Below are 14,888 nucleotides of genomic sequence, written 5' to 3' on the forward strand. Positions count from 1 at the left end.
CTGTAAACAGTTGCCCATACTTTATTTAAATGGCTCACTTTCTAAAACTTACTTGAGGATACAATAGGTATAAAACTAATTTGCCTTGTCATAGAGCCTTTAGTTGGGAAAATCCAGACCATTCCCAATATCATTGTATGCCCATCAGACACAAAATTGCACTATGACACTCTCCCCACCAGTGGTGCAAGTAGATTTTTTTTCTTATATGTACTACAGAGTACACATGCTATAATATGTATTGCTATGTGTCACTGAGCCGTATTCAGATGACAAAGGATGACTGGATGGTTAGTACACAGACATGGCGGCGAGGCACGTACACACCCGTTACTGATCATTACAGAGTTTAAGAAATTATATTTTTTAACAATTAAATAAAGCTGAAGCAGGCCTGTCTGAGTGCTTTGTGCTTGTATAGTATGTACAGTACTTATAGTAATATTACAAGGTTAAACTGCTTTCTTTCATTTACAATGAACATTAGTGTAATAATCCAATTCAATGGTAATGTAATATATCTGTAATTGTTTTAACAACTAATAATACACTTGCTGTCCATGCCATTTACTTAATAGTTACATAGCACTAAAAGACAAAAAGTGTCACTGTATCATTATTATAATTAATTTAGTGTGCCCAAAAAATGAAGAGTTATGATAAAAAAGTTACCGAAGGTATGTCTAAGTCCATCGATCCACAGGGATTACCATGCGAAGGAGTGTGTAGGTGGTTGGAGCAGACTGGACATCAAAATCTCTTGGTCCCAGGATGCATTGGTCCCTGCTCCTTTATACCCTGCCCCCTGTCACAGGCCAGAGAGTTTTTATTAATAAGCCAGAAGCAGGATAGAGGACAAGGAAGAATGGCGCACAGAATTACCCTCAGAATATAAGTGGAAAATAGTGAACAAGAAGGAAAAAACCATAGAAGCTAGTTGATCAGGGTAGGCACCCTTTGGACCCTACAGTATGACTCAAAGGCATATATTCAATGCCGTGGGCGAGCGGTGACTGCGAGCAGGACTTTTTGCTCGCAGTCACATTCGCTCCGTTTTTTGAGCGAGGGGGAATTTGCGAATGTGCCTCCAAAAGCTGCGAGAATCGAGGCTAATTACAGCGAGTTTGCTGCACTAGCCTCGGCTCTCGCAGTTTAGGGGAATACTCGCCGTTCTGTGACAGCGAGGATTCCCCCGGAATGTTGCATAGTGCGAGCGGCCGGCGCGGGGGTTAAACTGCGAGGATCACTGGTTTTCTGTGATCCTCGCAGTTTAACCCCCTCGCCGGCCGCTCGCACCGGCATTGAATACTTGCCAAAGAGTTAACAGGTAAGTCTAGCATAACGGTTATATTCTTCTTCAGATTGTATAGGTCTCCACAGGGATTACCATGGTGATGTCTGAAAGCAGCGGCCCCTAGCAGAGTGGTATGCAGATTCTGGCATCGAAAGGCAGCATTCTGAAAGGCAACAGTATCAAAGGTGTATGACTTAAGAATGGTGTGGATGGAAGACCATGTGGCTGCTCTGCACAATTGTTCAACAGATAGCCAGTTCGAGCCATCTGCGAGGGACCCACAGAATGAGTAGAATGAGCGGTGACCACATTCGGAAAAGGGAGGTCAGCCTTTGTGTATGCCAGTGAAATAGTCAAGCCAAAGATTGTTTTGCAGGCCAGCCCCTCTTGTGCAATCCATGCAACACAAAGAGGTCATTAACGGAAAGAATTAGTATGATCCACATAAATCTAAAGAGCATGGACCATATCAATGGAGGTATTGTCTATGGAAAGGTCTGGTGATTAAAAAAACCAGAACCACAATTTCTTTGTTAATATGGAACTTAGAGACAACTTTAGGGAGGTAGCTAACCTGAGTTCAGAGGACGGCATTGTCTAGTGAAAAATCAAAAAAGGGAGGGGGGCGACACAAAAGAGCAGTCAGGCACCCTGCAAGGAGGAATGGTGAATAAATGCTGAAGTCCAATCGGATAAAACGTGTTGGGCGTGGCTTCCTGACCAATGTGTGCAGTCCTGCCGGATATCGGTGTGAGAGTGATCTCTGTGCCCGGCCTTTGGAGCTGATCCGAGATATACCCAGGCTTGACCCGGTGACTTGATAAAACCATAGGCGATACTGCAAACCCTGATGTATGTGAACATATTGTTACAGTAAAGTACTGTTTTTCTGATTTACTAAGTCTGTGCTCCTCCATTCTGTTTTCACAAAGCAATCTACATTTCTGGAGCCCTGGTTGGGAGTCCACGGAGTTGAAGCTGCAGTTGTGCACCTGAAACCACACCTGAATGTTTGCCATTTGCACTATTGGCCTTAATTATATAATATATATATGAGAAGAGGGAAAGTTTGGAGTGCGCCCATATTTCCACAATACGAATATGTATTCATTAAACACAAAATAGAATACAATGTATGATAAAACATAACTATTTTTAATATGTGTCTTTTGCACAAGATGTAGGTGGCCCAACGTGTTTCGTCAATATCTTGACTTCATCAGGGGCAATTGACAGCAGATTAGTACAGAGCAATTTCACACAAGGTAAACGTCTTGAATGTCTGCAATTGTACAGTTAGAACTCCCGTACAGAGTCAAACTATATTTCATTTTGTAGCAGTTCTATTTTCTACAGACAACGTCAATTTGTTGAAGGGGGATTACTGGCCCCAAACATCTGAACAAAAAGGCACCAGGGATATAACAGATCAGGAGGTGCTAAACAGGATGTGGACTCCAGGATTCCAAAAGCTGAATGAATCATTCCCAGGATTGGCATTTTTCAATCCCGGGGCTGGCTGTATTCTGCATAGTGGGTGGTGGCCTCTCTCTGACCCAGCTCCTTCCGGCACCCATGAACTACCTACCCTAACTATCCTCCTGTTGCTGAGCCACAGTAAACTCCCACGTCATGTGGCGGGCTCTCAGCGGGTGGAGAGTGGAAGGACCTCTGTGATGCTGCTGCCCCCACGCCGGCGCATGTCCAATCACATCCACACTCCCAATGCTGCCGCTGAAAAGCTGACTCCGGCGCACTCACCACCAAATAAAAAAACTGTGTGTCCAGACCCGGGCCCCAGTGAAAGGCCTGGGTAAACTGTACCTGCCCCCCCCCCCCCTTCTTGGCACCCCTGTAGCTGTAAACAAAGAACTGAGCTTCCATCCAACCAGCAGCCAGCTATCCAGGATGCCTTGCGCGGACGGACCAATAGAACACTCCGAAGATGTGACATCATCACCGTTTGTCTATCTGTTAATTTAAGCTGATACTTGAGGCCCTGAATGCTCAAGCTGTGTAATTTTCCTGGTGGATAAATATTGTTTGCTCCTAACACTATGTGCCTGGACCTTACCTTTTTCTTATATTTTTTGCAACATCTATTGCACCGTTAATAATGGCAGAATTCTGACCCCAACGTCTGAGCTGTGCCGCCATAATTTCGGTTAAAAAGTTGAGGGGCCTAGAAAGTCCGAAGGGCAATGCCCGAAATTGATAAAGCTACTAAAGGACAGCAAATCTGGGACATCGCTGATGCATTATTTTTTAGTTATTTAAACTAAGCCTAGAAACAACACTTTTTCTTTACTAGTGATTACGTTTGCCATGCAAACATTTCACAACTAGTTTTCAATATAATTAGCAGAAAAACATATAAATCAATTTGCGAAGTGTTAGATTCCCAGTTTCCTCTTTAACACATACAGCTCATTGTGTGACAGCTTGTCACATATCTTTTTCACCGAAGAGGATTCAGTACAGGGGATTTGTCAATCATTTAAATACTTTGAATAATATTGAACATGGTGTATAAACAGCTAATAATGTAAAGACGGAGATTTAAAAATGTGGATTTACACAATGTCCTCGGTTAGAGAGTTTTAAGAAAATTGTTATTGCAAAATTGGATAATATGTATTGTATGTGCTTAGCTACTTTCTAGCACAGCTGGTATTTAGGAAGCTCTGATGGATCCAAGAGTTTGTAACAAATGACATTTCAATTACCGAATCTTGCATTCCCTCCAGCACAGAAGTGAGCTTTGATAGGCTGGTGATTTGTGTAAGGGATGGAAGCCTGCATTAGATATCGAGACCATCAGCTTTCAAGCTTGTGTACAATGTGTTATGTTAGCTAATGTTCTAATAAGAATTTGTTTGTCTTTGCACCTTTTTTGTTCTCCTTTTTGAAAAATATTAATATTAGGATTAAAGTTTATATGTAAAACATGTCAGCGACTGACAGGGTAAAAGTAACAAGACAAAACATCACCTTTGCCAAAAACAAAACCATCAACCATTTCAACAAACAGTGTAACACTAATGGTACATACACACGGTGCAATGAGGTAACGATTTTGATATATTTATATAGTCAAAATCGTTATCAAACTTAGCACATATATCACCGTTGCGATGTCCCCCCCACCTCAGAGATCAGCATCGCAACAAAAAATAGACTGTGCAGACAGTACAATTTTGACTATATTGTGATCTAGTATAGGAAAAAGCTTACAGTCAAAATCGCACAGTGTGTATAGTCAATATCGGTGGTTTCTGGGCTCCAGGTAGTTCAAGGGAAATCGCGCATAGCCTAAATCTCATGTGTTTATGCACCTGAAAAGCTCTCACTCATCCACTTAGAGTGGTATCCTATTACCTGCAATTACAGATCGCAAGTAATAGGCTCTTGAGGAGCTATCTAATTAGCCCTAATAAGCCAGCATATGTAACGATTTATCAGGGATTTTGTTTTGCCTGCTTCAGGCAGATGAAGCACGATACCCCAATGCAGCCCAGTTTTTCCCATCATAGATGCCTAGGTTAAACTTTAACATGGGAGTCCTATGCAAATAGTCGCTGGAGCCCACGGTTCACTGGCTGGGGAGGATCCAGTGTCTGACATCACCGTCCAATTCTCCAGTTCATTACGGATATGGGATTTTCGGTTTGTTATTCAAACCCCTGGGATGCTACATAAATTGAAGAGGACACGATCTATGGTGGATTGGTTGGTGATTATAATTTCCATCTACAGGTACCCTAATGGATTCTACTGGAGAAGAGGACGGGCCTACGGTGGAACCAATATGTAAGTATATATGAGTGATTGAAGAATTCAAGTTTTATTTTTCTAAGATGTTTCTTTTAATTGAGTATTTGCTTTGTTGTAGAACAACAAGTACCAGAGGGCCCTTTAATACCCTGCATGCTGGGACATGTAGTTAGCCAAGTCCCTGCATATGGGGGGAGGCTTGCTGGGACTTATAGTTTGGATAGAAGGTAGCCTAGAGAAGGAGGACCCCTTTATTGGGGGTGGGGGGTGTCACCATTCCCCTAGGGTCCCTGCCTGGGTTGACCAGTCAGAGGTTAATGCTTTGGCCGGGGGAACTTGTATAAAAAGTTTCCACCGGCTGTGGCATTAACCTCCTGGCTGTTTGGGTCTGGTGCTTGCCCCCTATATTTCTACTACCAAGACCAGGCTGTATGACCCTGCGGCTGGTTATAGCTGTGCATTGGGACCGCACGCTGGCTTTTTAGGTTTTCTTTTTTTTACACAGGGCAGCATTGCACAGATCTGACTGATCCATGTGATGTTGTCGCTCCATATGTATTTGGTGGCCATAAATACGGCCAGCGAATACAAATGGATACGAATACATATGAACAGCTACGGCATTGGAAAATACGAATCATGTGAATACGTCAGATTAATAATTTTGCCCTATGCACGATTCATAATTTTTGCCGGAATACAGACGATGCCGGTCATAATCAATCGTACCCAGGATTGGCCGTATCGTGGAATGTTAATAAATTTCCCCCCATGTCCTATAACCTGGTTTCTCTCATGGCCATTCACTTATCACCTCAGCTTAGTGATCCCCCTCCAGTGGGTCATGGTTCGGGAGGACAATCCGGGGATAGACGGGATCCCAGGCATTTGGCCCAATACCTCCAGTATTTTAATCCCGGGATTATTTTGCACATGCACAGTTTTGTTTTTATGCCAGGTAGTGCTGAATAGCACTCTGCTTAGATGCTGTTGCAGAGTGGGAACATGGTGTAACAGACAGTGGAAGTGATAGACTTGTGTCATCTTTGTCAATGGCACCTACAATCTCCCACCAGAGGGGAGCACAATCAGTCCTTATCACTGTTTCAGCACTAGGGGCATATTTGGGGATATTTGGGATTGGGACTAAGAGAGTGCACTGGTGATATGGGATGGGTATACTGTGCTCGCCCCTGAGTCCTGCTGCTGCTGCCAGAACAATGAGTAGTATTTTTGTTGACCAACCAAATTCTGGATATCTCAGTTTTTCAATATCAAATCCAAAATATTTTAATTTTTGTGAGTTTTGATAGGAATTTACACATGGTGAACATAAAGAGCTACATAATGGCCATTATGCACTGCTGCTTTTTATGTAGAATTTTTCATGCCTCAACACTAATCAGATTAATATATTTTTTTAATTAACTTTGTTATATTTGAAATGGTTTTTGAGTGTGTGTGTGTCAATTAAAAAGCATTGAAATAGCTGAAAGGAGACTTCTATAGAAATGGTGACTCACCTATTCAGCCCCAACTCTACCTGTAGAGTTGATCTAGACATTTTTTCTTTGTGCAACCTGTACTTAAGCTGACGTTGTTGGCAAACACCGTGCCTACTGTACTATATAATATAAAGGAGGTACTGCTATGCCCTGTAACACATGATATAGAAAAGGTTGCACACTGTGTTACTGCAGTGTGACTTGTGTCCCTCTCCAGCAGGCATTCCCAACCACGGTCCTCAAGGCACACCAACAGTGCATGTTTTGTAGATATCCAGGCTTGAGCACAGGTGACTTAATTAGTATCTGAGGGATTCTGATTAAACCATCTGTGCTGAAGCCTGGATATCACTAAAACCTGCACTGTTGGTGTGCCCTGAGGACCGTGGTTGGGAATACCTGCTCTACAGTAACAGTCAGAGCAAAGGTTTCTAAACTACAGTATGCACCATAGGAAGAAGCGTCAGACACCCAGGGATTACTTAGGTCAACGATTTGCAATTTGTAGATTTCAGCGTATGCACTGTGGGGTTAATTAGTGGCTTAATCATTATCAGAATGAATGAACTACTAATTAAAGTGAAGTTATTCGCAAATATGGGTGTTCTCAAATCACACACTGCAAGCTCCCCATGACATACAAATATTATGTCAGCTGCCTTATTGGTGCCAACTTCATTAAAGCGATGTAGTGAAAATTTCTTTTACAAGTACTGCTTGATGGTAAAGCATCAGATTAGAGGAAATGATGATAGATGGAAAATACTGGCTGTTTAATTAGAAGTGATTAGATGGTAAGATTTCAAGGGCAGGGCATCCCCTCTTCTGTTCTGGCCTATCCTATGGCATCCACCTGCAAGTTCTCGATGTCACCTATTATTACATCTTATGCGCTGTTCGCTTATTACCTATGACATCACCGGCAAAACAAAAATGGGCCTAAAAAAAACATAAAAGCTCCAGACAGCACTAAACTGATGCACAGTAAAAGTGAACAGTGCATAGAAAGCCTTGGGGGTGTATCAAATATTGGAGAGAGAGATGAAGTTAAGAAGCTGCCTATAACAGCTGAAAATCTGCAGTAATTGGCATTGTAGATTGGTCAGTGGTAGTGTGTCTAGGTGCAAAGTTCCACACATAGCATTTCAGATTTGAATAAATAAAATGGCGCTTTACCGTCAGTATTCACAAAACAAATCATAAATGCCTACAGGCCCCATAAACTACAGCGATTTAAGCCGATTTCACCAGTTCCTGATGGATCGGGCAAGAATTCGGCCTAAATCGAATGCCTTTGATATTCCATTGGGACCGATTTGCGTTGCCCTGCGCATCAGAGGTCGGACCAGCATGCAAGTCCGACCTCCAACTCAGAACCCCCTCTTGGCAGCGGAGAACAAGGGTCGAATGCGATACATCACATGTGAAAAGGACCGCATGCAGGAAGGTTCCGGGCAGCTTGCAGGGGATCGGATGGCCAAACACTGCTGCGATACATTGGCGACTTTAACTAACTGCTTGACCCCTTACTATATTAGGCAGCTAGTCTGCATGCAAAGTCTTGCCTGCTTCTTACAGGTATTTCCACAGATTTGGCCAGGCTTGGCTGACACAACTTTTCAAAAAAAAAATCTGATTTTATGGAGTTCTCCCTGTCTCATGCAGCTAAGAACCCTGGCTTCCTAGCCCTTACAGGCCTCCAGGCACACTGGGCTCTGACTGCACAACCCCACATGGACTGTATGGAGTAAATTTACTAATACAGGAGTACTATTGAATATGGAATGTTGTCCATAGCAACCAATCAAATTCTACTAATTTATTTAGCAGCTTCTAGAACAGTGTTTCCCAACCCTGGTCCTCAAGTACCCCCAACAGTGCATGTTTTCCAGGTCACCCAGCAGGTGCAGATTATTCAGGCACATTTTAAAAGATCCACAGGTGGAGCTAATTATTTCACTTGTAATTCTGGGGTAGATTTATTAACTGATGATCAGGGGAATATGCGCTATCCCCATGCCTTATGGCAGGGGATAGCGCTTCCCCTGATCTATGACACCCGCTGAGCGGGTGTCTTACGTGCGGCGGTGTGGGGCAGGAGGCATAGCGCAGCTACAATATTTTGTATTGCGCGCCTGCCTCCTGCCTAATTTATGAACGGTCAGCATCGCTGACTGTTCCGCCGCCTGCAGCTATCGACTTTGACAGCTGCAGACGGCGATGCCCTATGCCTACAGCAGGGACAGCGCTGTCCCTGCTGCTGGCTCTGCGCTGGGGATCTCGCGTGAGTAGCGAGATCCCACGCATGCACAGTCCAGCCGGCCGGGGAGAAGCCGACAGCGCGTCAGTGTTAACTGATGCACGGTCAGCTGGAGGAGGCATCGCCGGAGGGGGGAGTTAACCCCCCCCCTCTTCGGCGGGCAAGATCTTAGTAGATCTTGTCGCTCTCCTCTTCTGCTTTGCCTCGCTACAGAGGCGAAGCAGGAAGTGTTATAGCGGCACTATTAGCACTATTATAATAAATCTACCCCTCTGTGTGGAGACCTGGAAACCGTGCACTGTTGGGGGTACTTGAGTACCAGGGTTGGGAACCACTGTTCTAGAAGATAACGATAGAATCTGATTGGTTGCCCATAGAGGCATCCCATCTAAATTAGAACTTCCATCTTTGTACATAAACCCCTACTCTATGTCTCCACAGGGCAGCCTCTAGGTGTGGTCAACCACTCCTTTTCTTCTCTGTGTGGGTGGATCCCTTCAGTTACACAATGAATCAGGTGATCATCAGCACAACCTATGCAGACACTGCAACACAATCAGCGTGTAGCACAACCTGTAAAATGGCAGAAGCTGACTAATTGGTACTTAGGGCCTTATTTAGATCTGAGCTCAGTACAAATTTGTTCGGAGAATGGGCAAAACCATGTGCACAGAAGGTGGAGCAGATGTAACATGTGCAGAGAGAGTTACATGTGGGTGGGGTGTGCTGAAACTAAAATCTAAATTGCAGTGTAAAAATAATGCAGCCAGTATTTACCCTGCACAGAAACAAAATATCTAACACAAATCTAACTCTCTCTATACATACTACATTTGCCCCACCTGCAGTGCACATGGTTTTGCCCATTTTCCAAACAAATTTGTGCTGAGCTCAGATCTGAATAAGGCCCTTAGTCTCTAAGATTTGATAAACCATTCTCCATAGATTTGTCTTGAGCTCATAGGATATCATTAGGTGCATTGTTGTTTCATCTGCTTTGTCTTGGGTAATCATAGGTGCATATGCTTTTCGCACTATTGTACGTTGCTGCTGAAATAAGTGGCGCCTAACACTCATAAGTCATCAAAGGTAGGGTGGCCAATCCCGGGATCGGCGGGATCCCGGGATTTGGCCCCAAAATGTCCGGGATTTCAATCCCGGAATTGGAGTATCCAATCCCGGGATTTCGGGATTAGACTGCGCATGCGCAGTCTAATGCCGAGCAGCTTCTGAGCACCCGCTCAGAAGCTGCCAGGCTGTTCCCGACCCCGGCGTGCGGCCTGCGCAGCGTGACCTCTGACTGTCACGCTGCGCAGGCCACAGCAGCCTATCACAGGTGACTGCTTCCGGCCGCACTGACCTCCCCTCCTGCAAGCTTCACTGTCCGCAGCGCTATGTGCCCCACTCCAGCCCGCCTATGTAAGGTAATCTGCGGGGCTGCAGCAGGCACCCCCCGCAGCGCTGCTCTGTCCGCCCGCCCGCCCATGTCGATACCCGCCTGCCCACCCCCCATGTCGATGCCCGCCCGCCCACCCCTTGTCGATGCCCGACCACCCCTTGTCGATGCCCGACCATGTCCACCCCCCCCCCCCTGCCATGTTGATTAAACGGGTGGACAGGGCATGTTTTTCTTTTAGGGATGCCAATCCCGGGATCCCGAGAATCCCGGGATTGAGCATTTTTCAATCTCGAAATCCGGGATTGAAAAAATGCCATATTCCCTCCAAAATCACCAGAAAGGTCAATGTTTAACATGAAAGTAGCGAGTACAGACACTACAATCCTGGTCCCACAGCTCGTACAGGGGCAAGGAGAGGATGGGCAGTCTTGGGGGCCAGCGGTGGTGGATTGTTGTGGGGACATTTACATTTTTGTGCTCATTATGCTCCTGCTTTTCCCCCCAGGATTTTATATGGTGTATAGTATGAATGGCTTGATTCAAATATAAGAATAGTATTATGGAGCTCTTACTGGGACACATAAGAGTATGGCTTTTCACTGCTGTCAAGTGTTCTGAATATTTAATGCCTCATGGTTTATTGAAGGAAACAATGCAAAAATAAACATGAGTACAAATCCTGCTGATAAATTGTTTGCCGATCATAAGTAACGTTAATGTTTACCTGTCAGGCAGAATGAGACAACCTACAGCCTAATAACAGTGTGCGGACAGTGACACACATATCCCTTCCCTCACTTTACCTCCTGGTGCTATGCTATAGCCACATTGTCACTGAGCTGCTGGTAAGGAGGGGTGAGCCAATGTCACTGCAATCTCATATGATCATTCTACCGGCTAACGCTGAACAACAGTACAGTTAATGGTGTCACAAAAAGCTTGTCAGGTGTGCAATGAGCCTACTGCTATCAGTAACCTGGATGATCACACTCTGAATACTTATACCTGTTCATGGAAAGGAATAATAGATCAGTAATACAAATATGGAAGAAGACACATCTGTAAGCAAAATTCTTTTGTTCTATATTGTAGCTTGTTAAATAGGGCATCTTTGCTAGGGGCAAAGCATTGTTTTCTACAAAAGCATACCTCCCAACAGTCCCTATTCTAGCGGGACAGTCCCGATTATCAGGGCCTGTCCCGCTGTCCCACCCGCGGGTGGCAGTGTTCCGCGGTGAGGGGGGGCTGTTGGGAGTCCCCCCTGTCGGCTGCTAAGCAGCGGGGAATAGACGCTGTGCGCATGCGCACAGCGTCTATTCCCGCAGCCAGGGGGCTGGGGGCATGGCTACAGGCTCACAGAGCCTCTGGGTCATGCCCCTATAGCGGCAAAATGGGGGCGAGCTGTGAGTATAGGCCATGCTCCCGAAATTAGGCCCCCCCCCTCCAGAAAATGTCGGCGCGCATCAGCAGTGTTCCGGGTCCGGCGTCCAGAAAGTTGGGAGGCATGCAAAAGTAGAAAACAATGCTTACAGGTAGTTGTTAAGCAGACACATACAGTGTGCAGCGTTACAGCTGCAGCAGCTGGTGTCCCTGGCATTGTCTGTGCTCTTTTTTCTTTCTGTAAGTTTTTCCTCAGTGAAACCCCCCCCCCCCCCCCCCCCCCCCCATCTCTTCCTCCACCCCTGATCTGTATAGCTCTTATCTTTTAGTTTTATTATCCTTAAAGATTATCCTTGGAAGTACTTTTGTTCTTTTCATTAAAAAATATTGTACTCTTTATGACACCCTCACCTTTTCTCCTCTACAGGGGTATTTTATTTCCCTGCATGCGGCCTATGAATCCATGTGTGCCATTTTTCTTTCTTCTATACATTTCATGGTTGTGATTTTATAATTGCTTTATTTTCAGAAGTGTCTGTCATTATGATGTTGTGTATAATAAGTAGAGGTGGGAAATAAATTATGTTTGGAGACTGTAGCTGTGTGTTATGCCAGAACTCTCTGGAAGTAACAGTGGGACAGATGTATTAAGCCTTAACAAGAGATAAATGCAAGGGTGATAAAGAGAGATAAACGTCCAGCCAATCACCTGCTAACTGCCATGTTACAGGCTGTGTTTGAAAAAAGTCAGTAAGGAGCTGATTGGCTGGACATTTATCTCTCTTTATCACCCTTGCATTTATCTCTTGCTCAGGCTTAATACATCTGCCCCATAGTGTGGTGCAGGGTGGTCAATGGCTGGGGAGGCATACATGGGGGTCAGTCCGTGTAACTGCAGCCTTTTTTTACTCCCTACTCACTGCGACTCCCACTTATTACACTAAGCTTCAGTGTTCATTGTTTCTTCTACATCAGCGGTTCTCAAACTGTGGGTCCAGACCACAAAGTGGGTCCCGACCTTCTCAGGGGATGCAGTTTAAATCCCGGCGGTCGGGATGCTGGCGTTCAAAATCCAGACGCCGGAATCCCGAACGCCGAAATCCCGACACTTTCTCCCCCCGTGGGTGTCCATGAGAATAAATTAGTGTGACGAGCGTAGCGAGGCACCGGGCCCGCTGCGTGGCGAGCGCAGCGAGCCCGCAAGGGGGGGGGGGGGGGGCGATTTCGGCGTTCGGGATTCCGGCGTTTGGGATTTTGAACGCCGGTATCCCGACCGCCGGCTTTTCATGCCGAATCCCTTCTCAGCGTGTGGTCGCGACTACATGTTGAAAACCATCAGGTTGATGACTTTTCTAATATCAGTCAGTGATTCAATGAGGCTGAGAAATCTGCAGTTGTCTGTTATTTTAGACTCCTCCCATCATGTTGTGCCTCCACAATGCTGCCATGTATGTGCTGTCTGCTGACTACACATGTCACGTGATGACCTTCTGCAGTAACTTGCTGGGGTCCTGTAATTATTTTTATTGTCTGATGGGGTCCCAGAGCAAAATAGTTTGAGGACCCCTGTTCTACATCGATAACTGTCTTCTCCTCCCCCCTACCCTCTGGTAGTTGAGTCTACAGAAATTCTAACAAGCATGTGACAAGAGGGGGAGGGGCAAGGTAAGAACACAGGACCCCAAATGCACGCTTGTGGGCTCCTACACTTTGGGCCAATTACTAAAGGTAATAAATGTAGATCGTTAATAGAGAATATCATCTAATGTGCACTCAGCTTAAGGTTTAATGCATATTTAATGAGTTCTAGGTGGCTAAACAAGAAACCAATAACAAACAAAATAACAATAAACAAACAAAAAAAAACAACAACTATGCACCAAATTTATAATTCCGACCATACAGACCTTCATAGTCCCAAAGTCCATTGAAAGGCTCCCCAGCTTGGCCAGATGGTGCAGGAGGGTCATTGAAAAACGGAGCAGTAACATCCATATGTAGCCCTTCACGTGCTGGCTTCAGACATATAGTCACTGGCTCATGTGATACAGGTTTGCTGTTCCATTCATGTTCAATTCTAAATTCCATCTAAATAGAGAACAACAGAATCATTGTCGTGGCACACACAACCTGTCTGCATTTCCCTGTCGGGATATCATGAATATTGATATTCAGGCAATCGATATTGAGAACCTCATTCATTCTAAATGTCGAAGTTTCATATCAATCCCTCTGTAACTGAGCATATCCACATAGTTCAGGCAGGGTGTACAGATAGTAGCGTGGGCTATGAAGAGATGTGTGTATGTGTAATGATGTATGTTAGCGTTAGTGCAAGCATACACTGATACAGCTATGAAGCATACATATAAGGGCAATGTGGTCACAGACATGGGAATGACTCAGCATATGGATAGGCATTCAGAGATGTACGCTTATGCAGCTGCAAGTGCGGTTTACTGGACAACACAGCTCCCTATATCAGCAGGTGAAGCTGACGCCCACAAATAAAAAAAAGACACACAACGGAGCCAACGCAACTAATTAACATATGCATAAGCTGCCAATATGCAGAAATGGGAAACATTGACTACTCCAGTAGGTCTATGGCCACACAGACTGGTTGCAACCATAACAACACAGACGCCATGTTTTTGTGTGCTAGGACTCGCAGCTGACGATAGATAAGCGCCCTGATAACCTAAATGAATCACCTGCGTTTTTACAACCACTCCTTATCCAATGAACTTCGATAAGCCAGTGTAAGCTGTGGCTCATTGAAGATTTTGTTTTACCTGCCACAGGCAGGCTAAAAAAAATACCCAAAAGCGTCAAAAATCAGGGCATCGGTTTCAGTTAAGCTGTATGTTTTTATGAGAATTTTTTTATTTTTGATGGGTGAAACATCAGAAAAAAAATGGTAAAAAAAAACTGGGGTGAGATTTAATAGGATGAGAGATTCAGAAAGTGAGAGATTTGGTGAGAAATCTCCAGTTTTTTTAAAGCGGCAATCATTTACACTGCAAAATCAAACTGGTTTTGCAGTGTAAATGATTGCCACTTTAAAAAAACTGGAGATTTCTCACCAAATCTCTCACTTTTTGAATCTCTCATCCTATTAAATCTCACCCCTGATGTTTTTCACACCCGTTGTATTATTGTGCCAAAATGGATACACACTTAGTGGGGGAGGGGGGTATTTATTAAAGCATAGGGATCAATCCAATTAGGTCAGCGTTACCATGCGCCGAGTTACCTTGCGGTCTTTAGGTCGGC

General features: G+C 44.7%; 1 protein-coding gene across 2 annotated transcripts in view; it reads right to left on the minus strand.

The window, feature by feature from the left end:
* Positions 1 to 14,888, minus strand: part of LOC146060561 (UPF0462 protein C4orf33 homolog) — a 43,967-nt gene that overhangs the window by 14,827 nt on the left and 14,252 nt on the right. For both annotated transcript variants that reach the window (XM_083173925.1, XM_083173917.1), the window contains exon 2: positions 13,520 to 13,700. In XM_083173925.1, coding sequence (XP_083030051.1) covers positions 13,520 to 13,700 — 181 coding nt within the window. The remainder of the gene's footprint in view (positions 1 to 13,519; positions 13,701 to 14,888) is intronic.

This window comes from Crinia signifera, chromosome 1 (genome assembly GCF_055691185.1).
Source record: "Crinia signifera chromosome 1, ASM5569118v1, whole genome shotgun sequence".
NCBI classification, from domain to species: domain Eukaryota; kingdom Metazoa; phylum Chordata; class Amphibia; order Anura; family Myobatrachidae; genus Crinia; species Crinia signifera.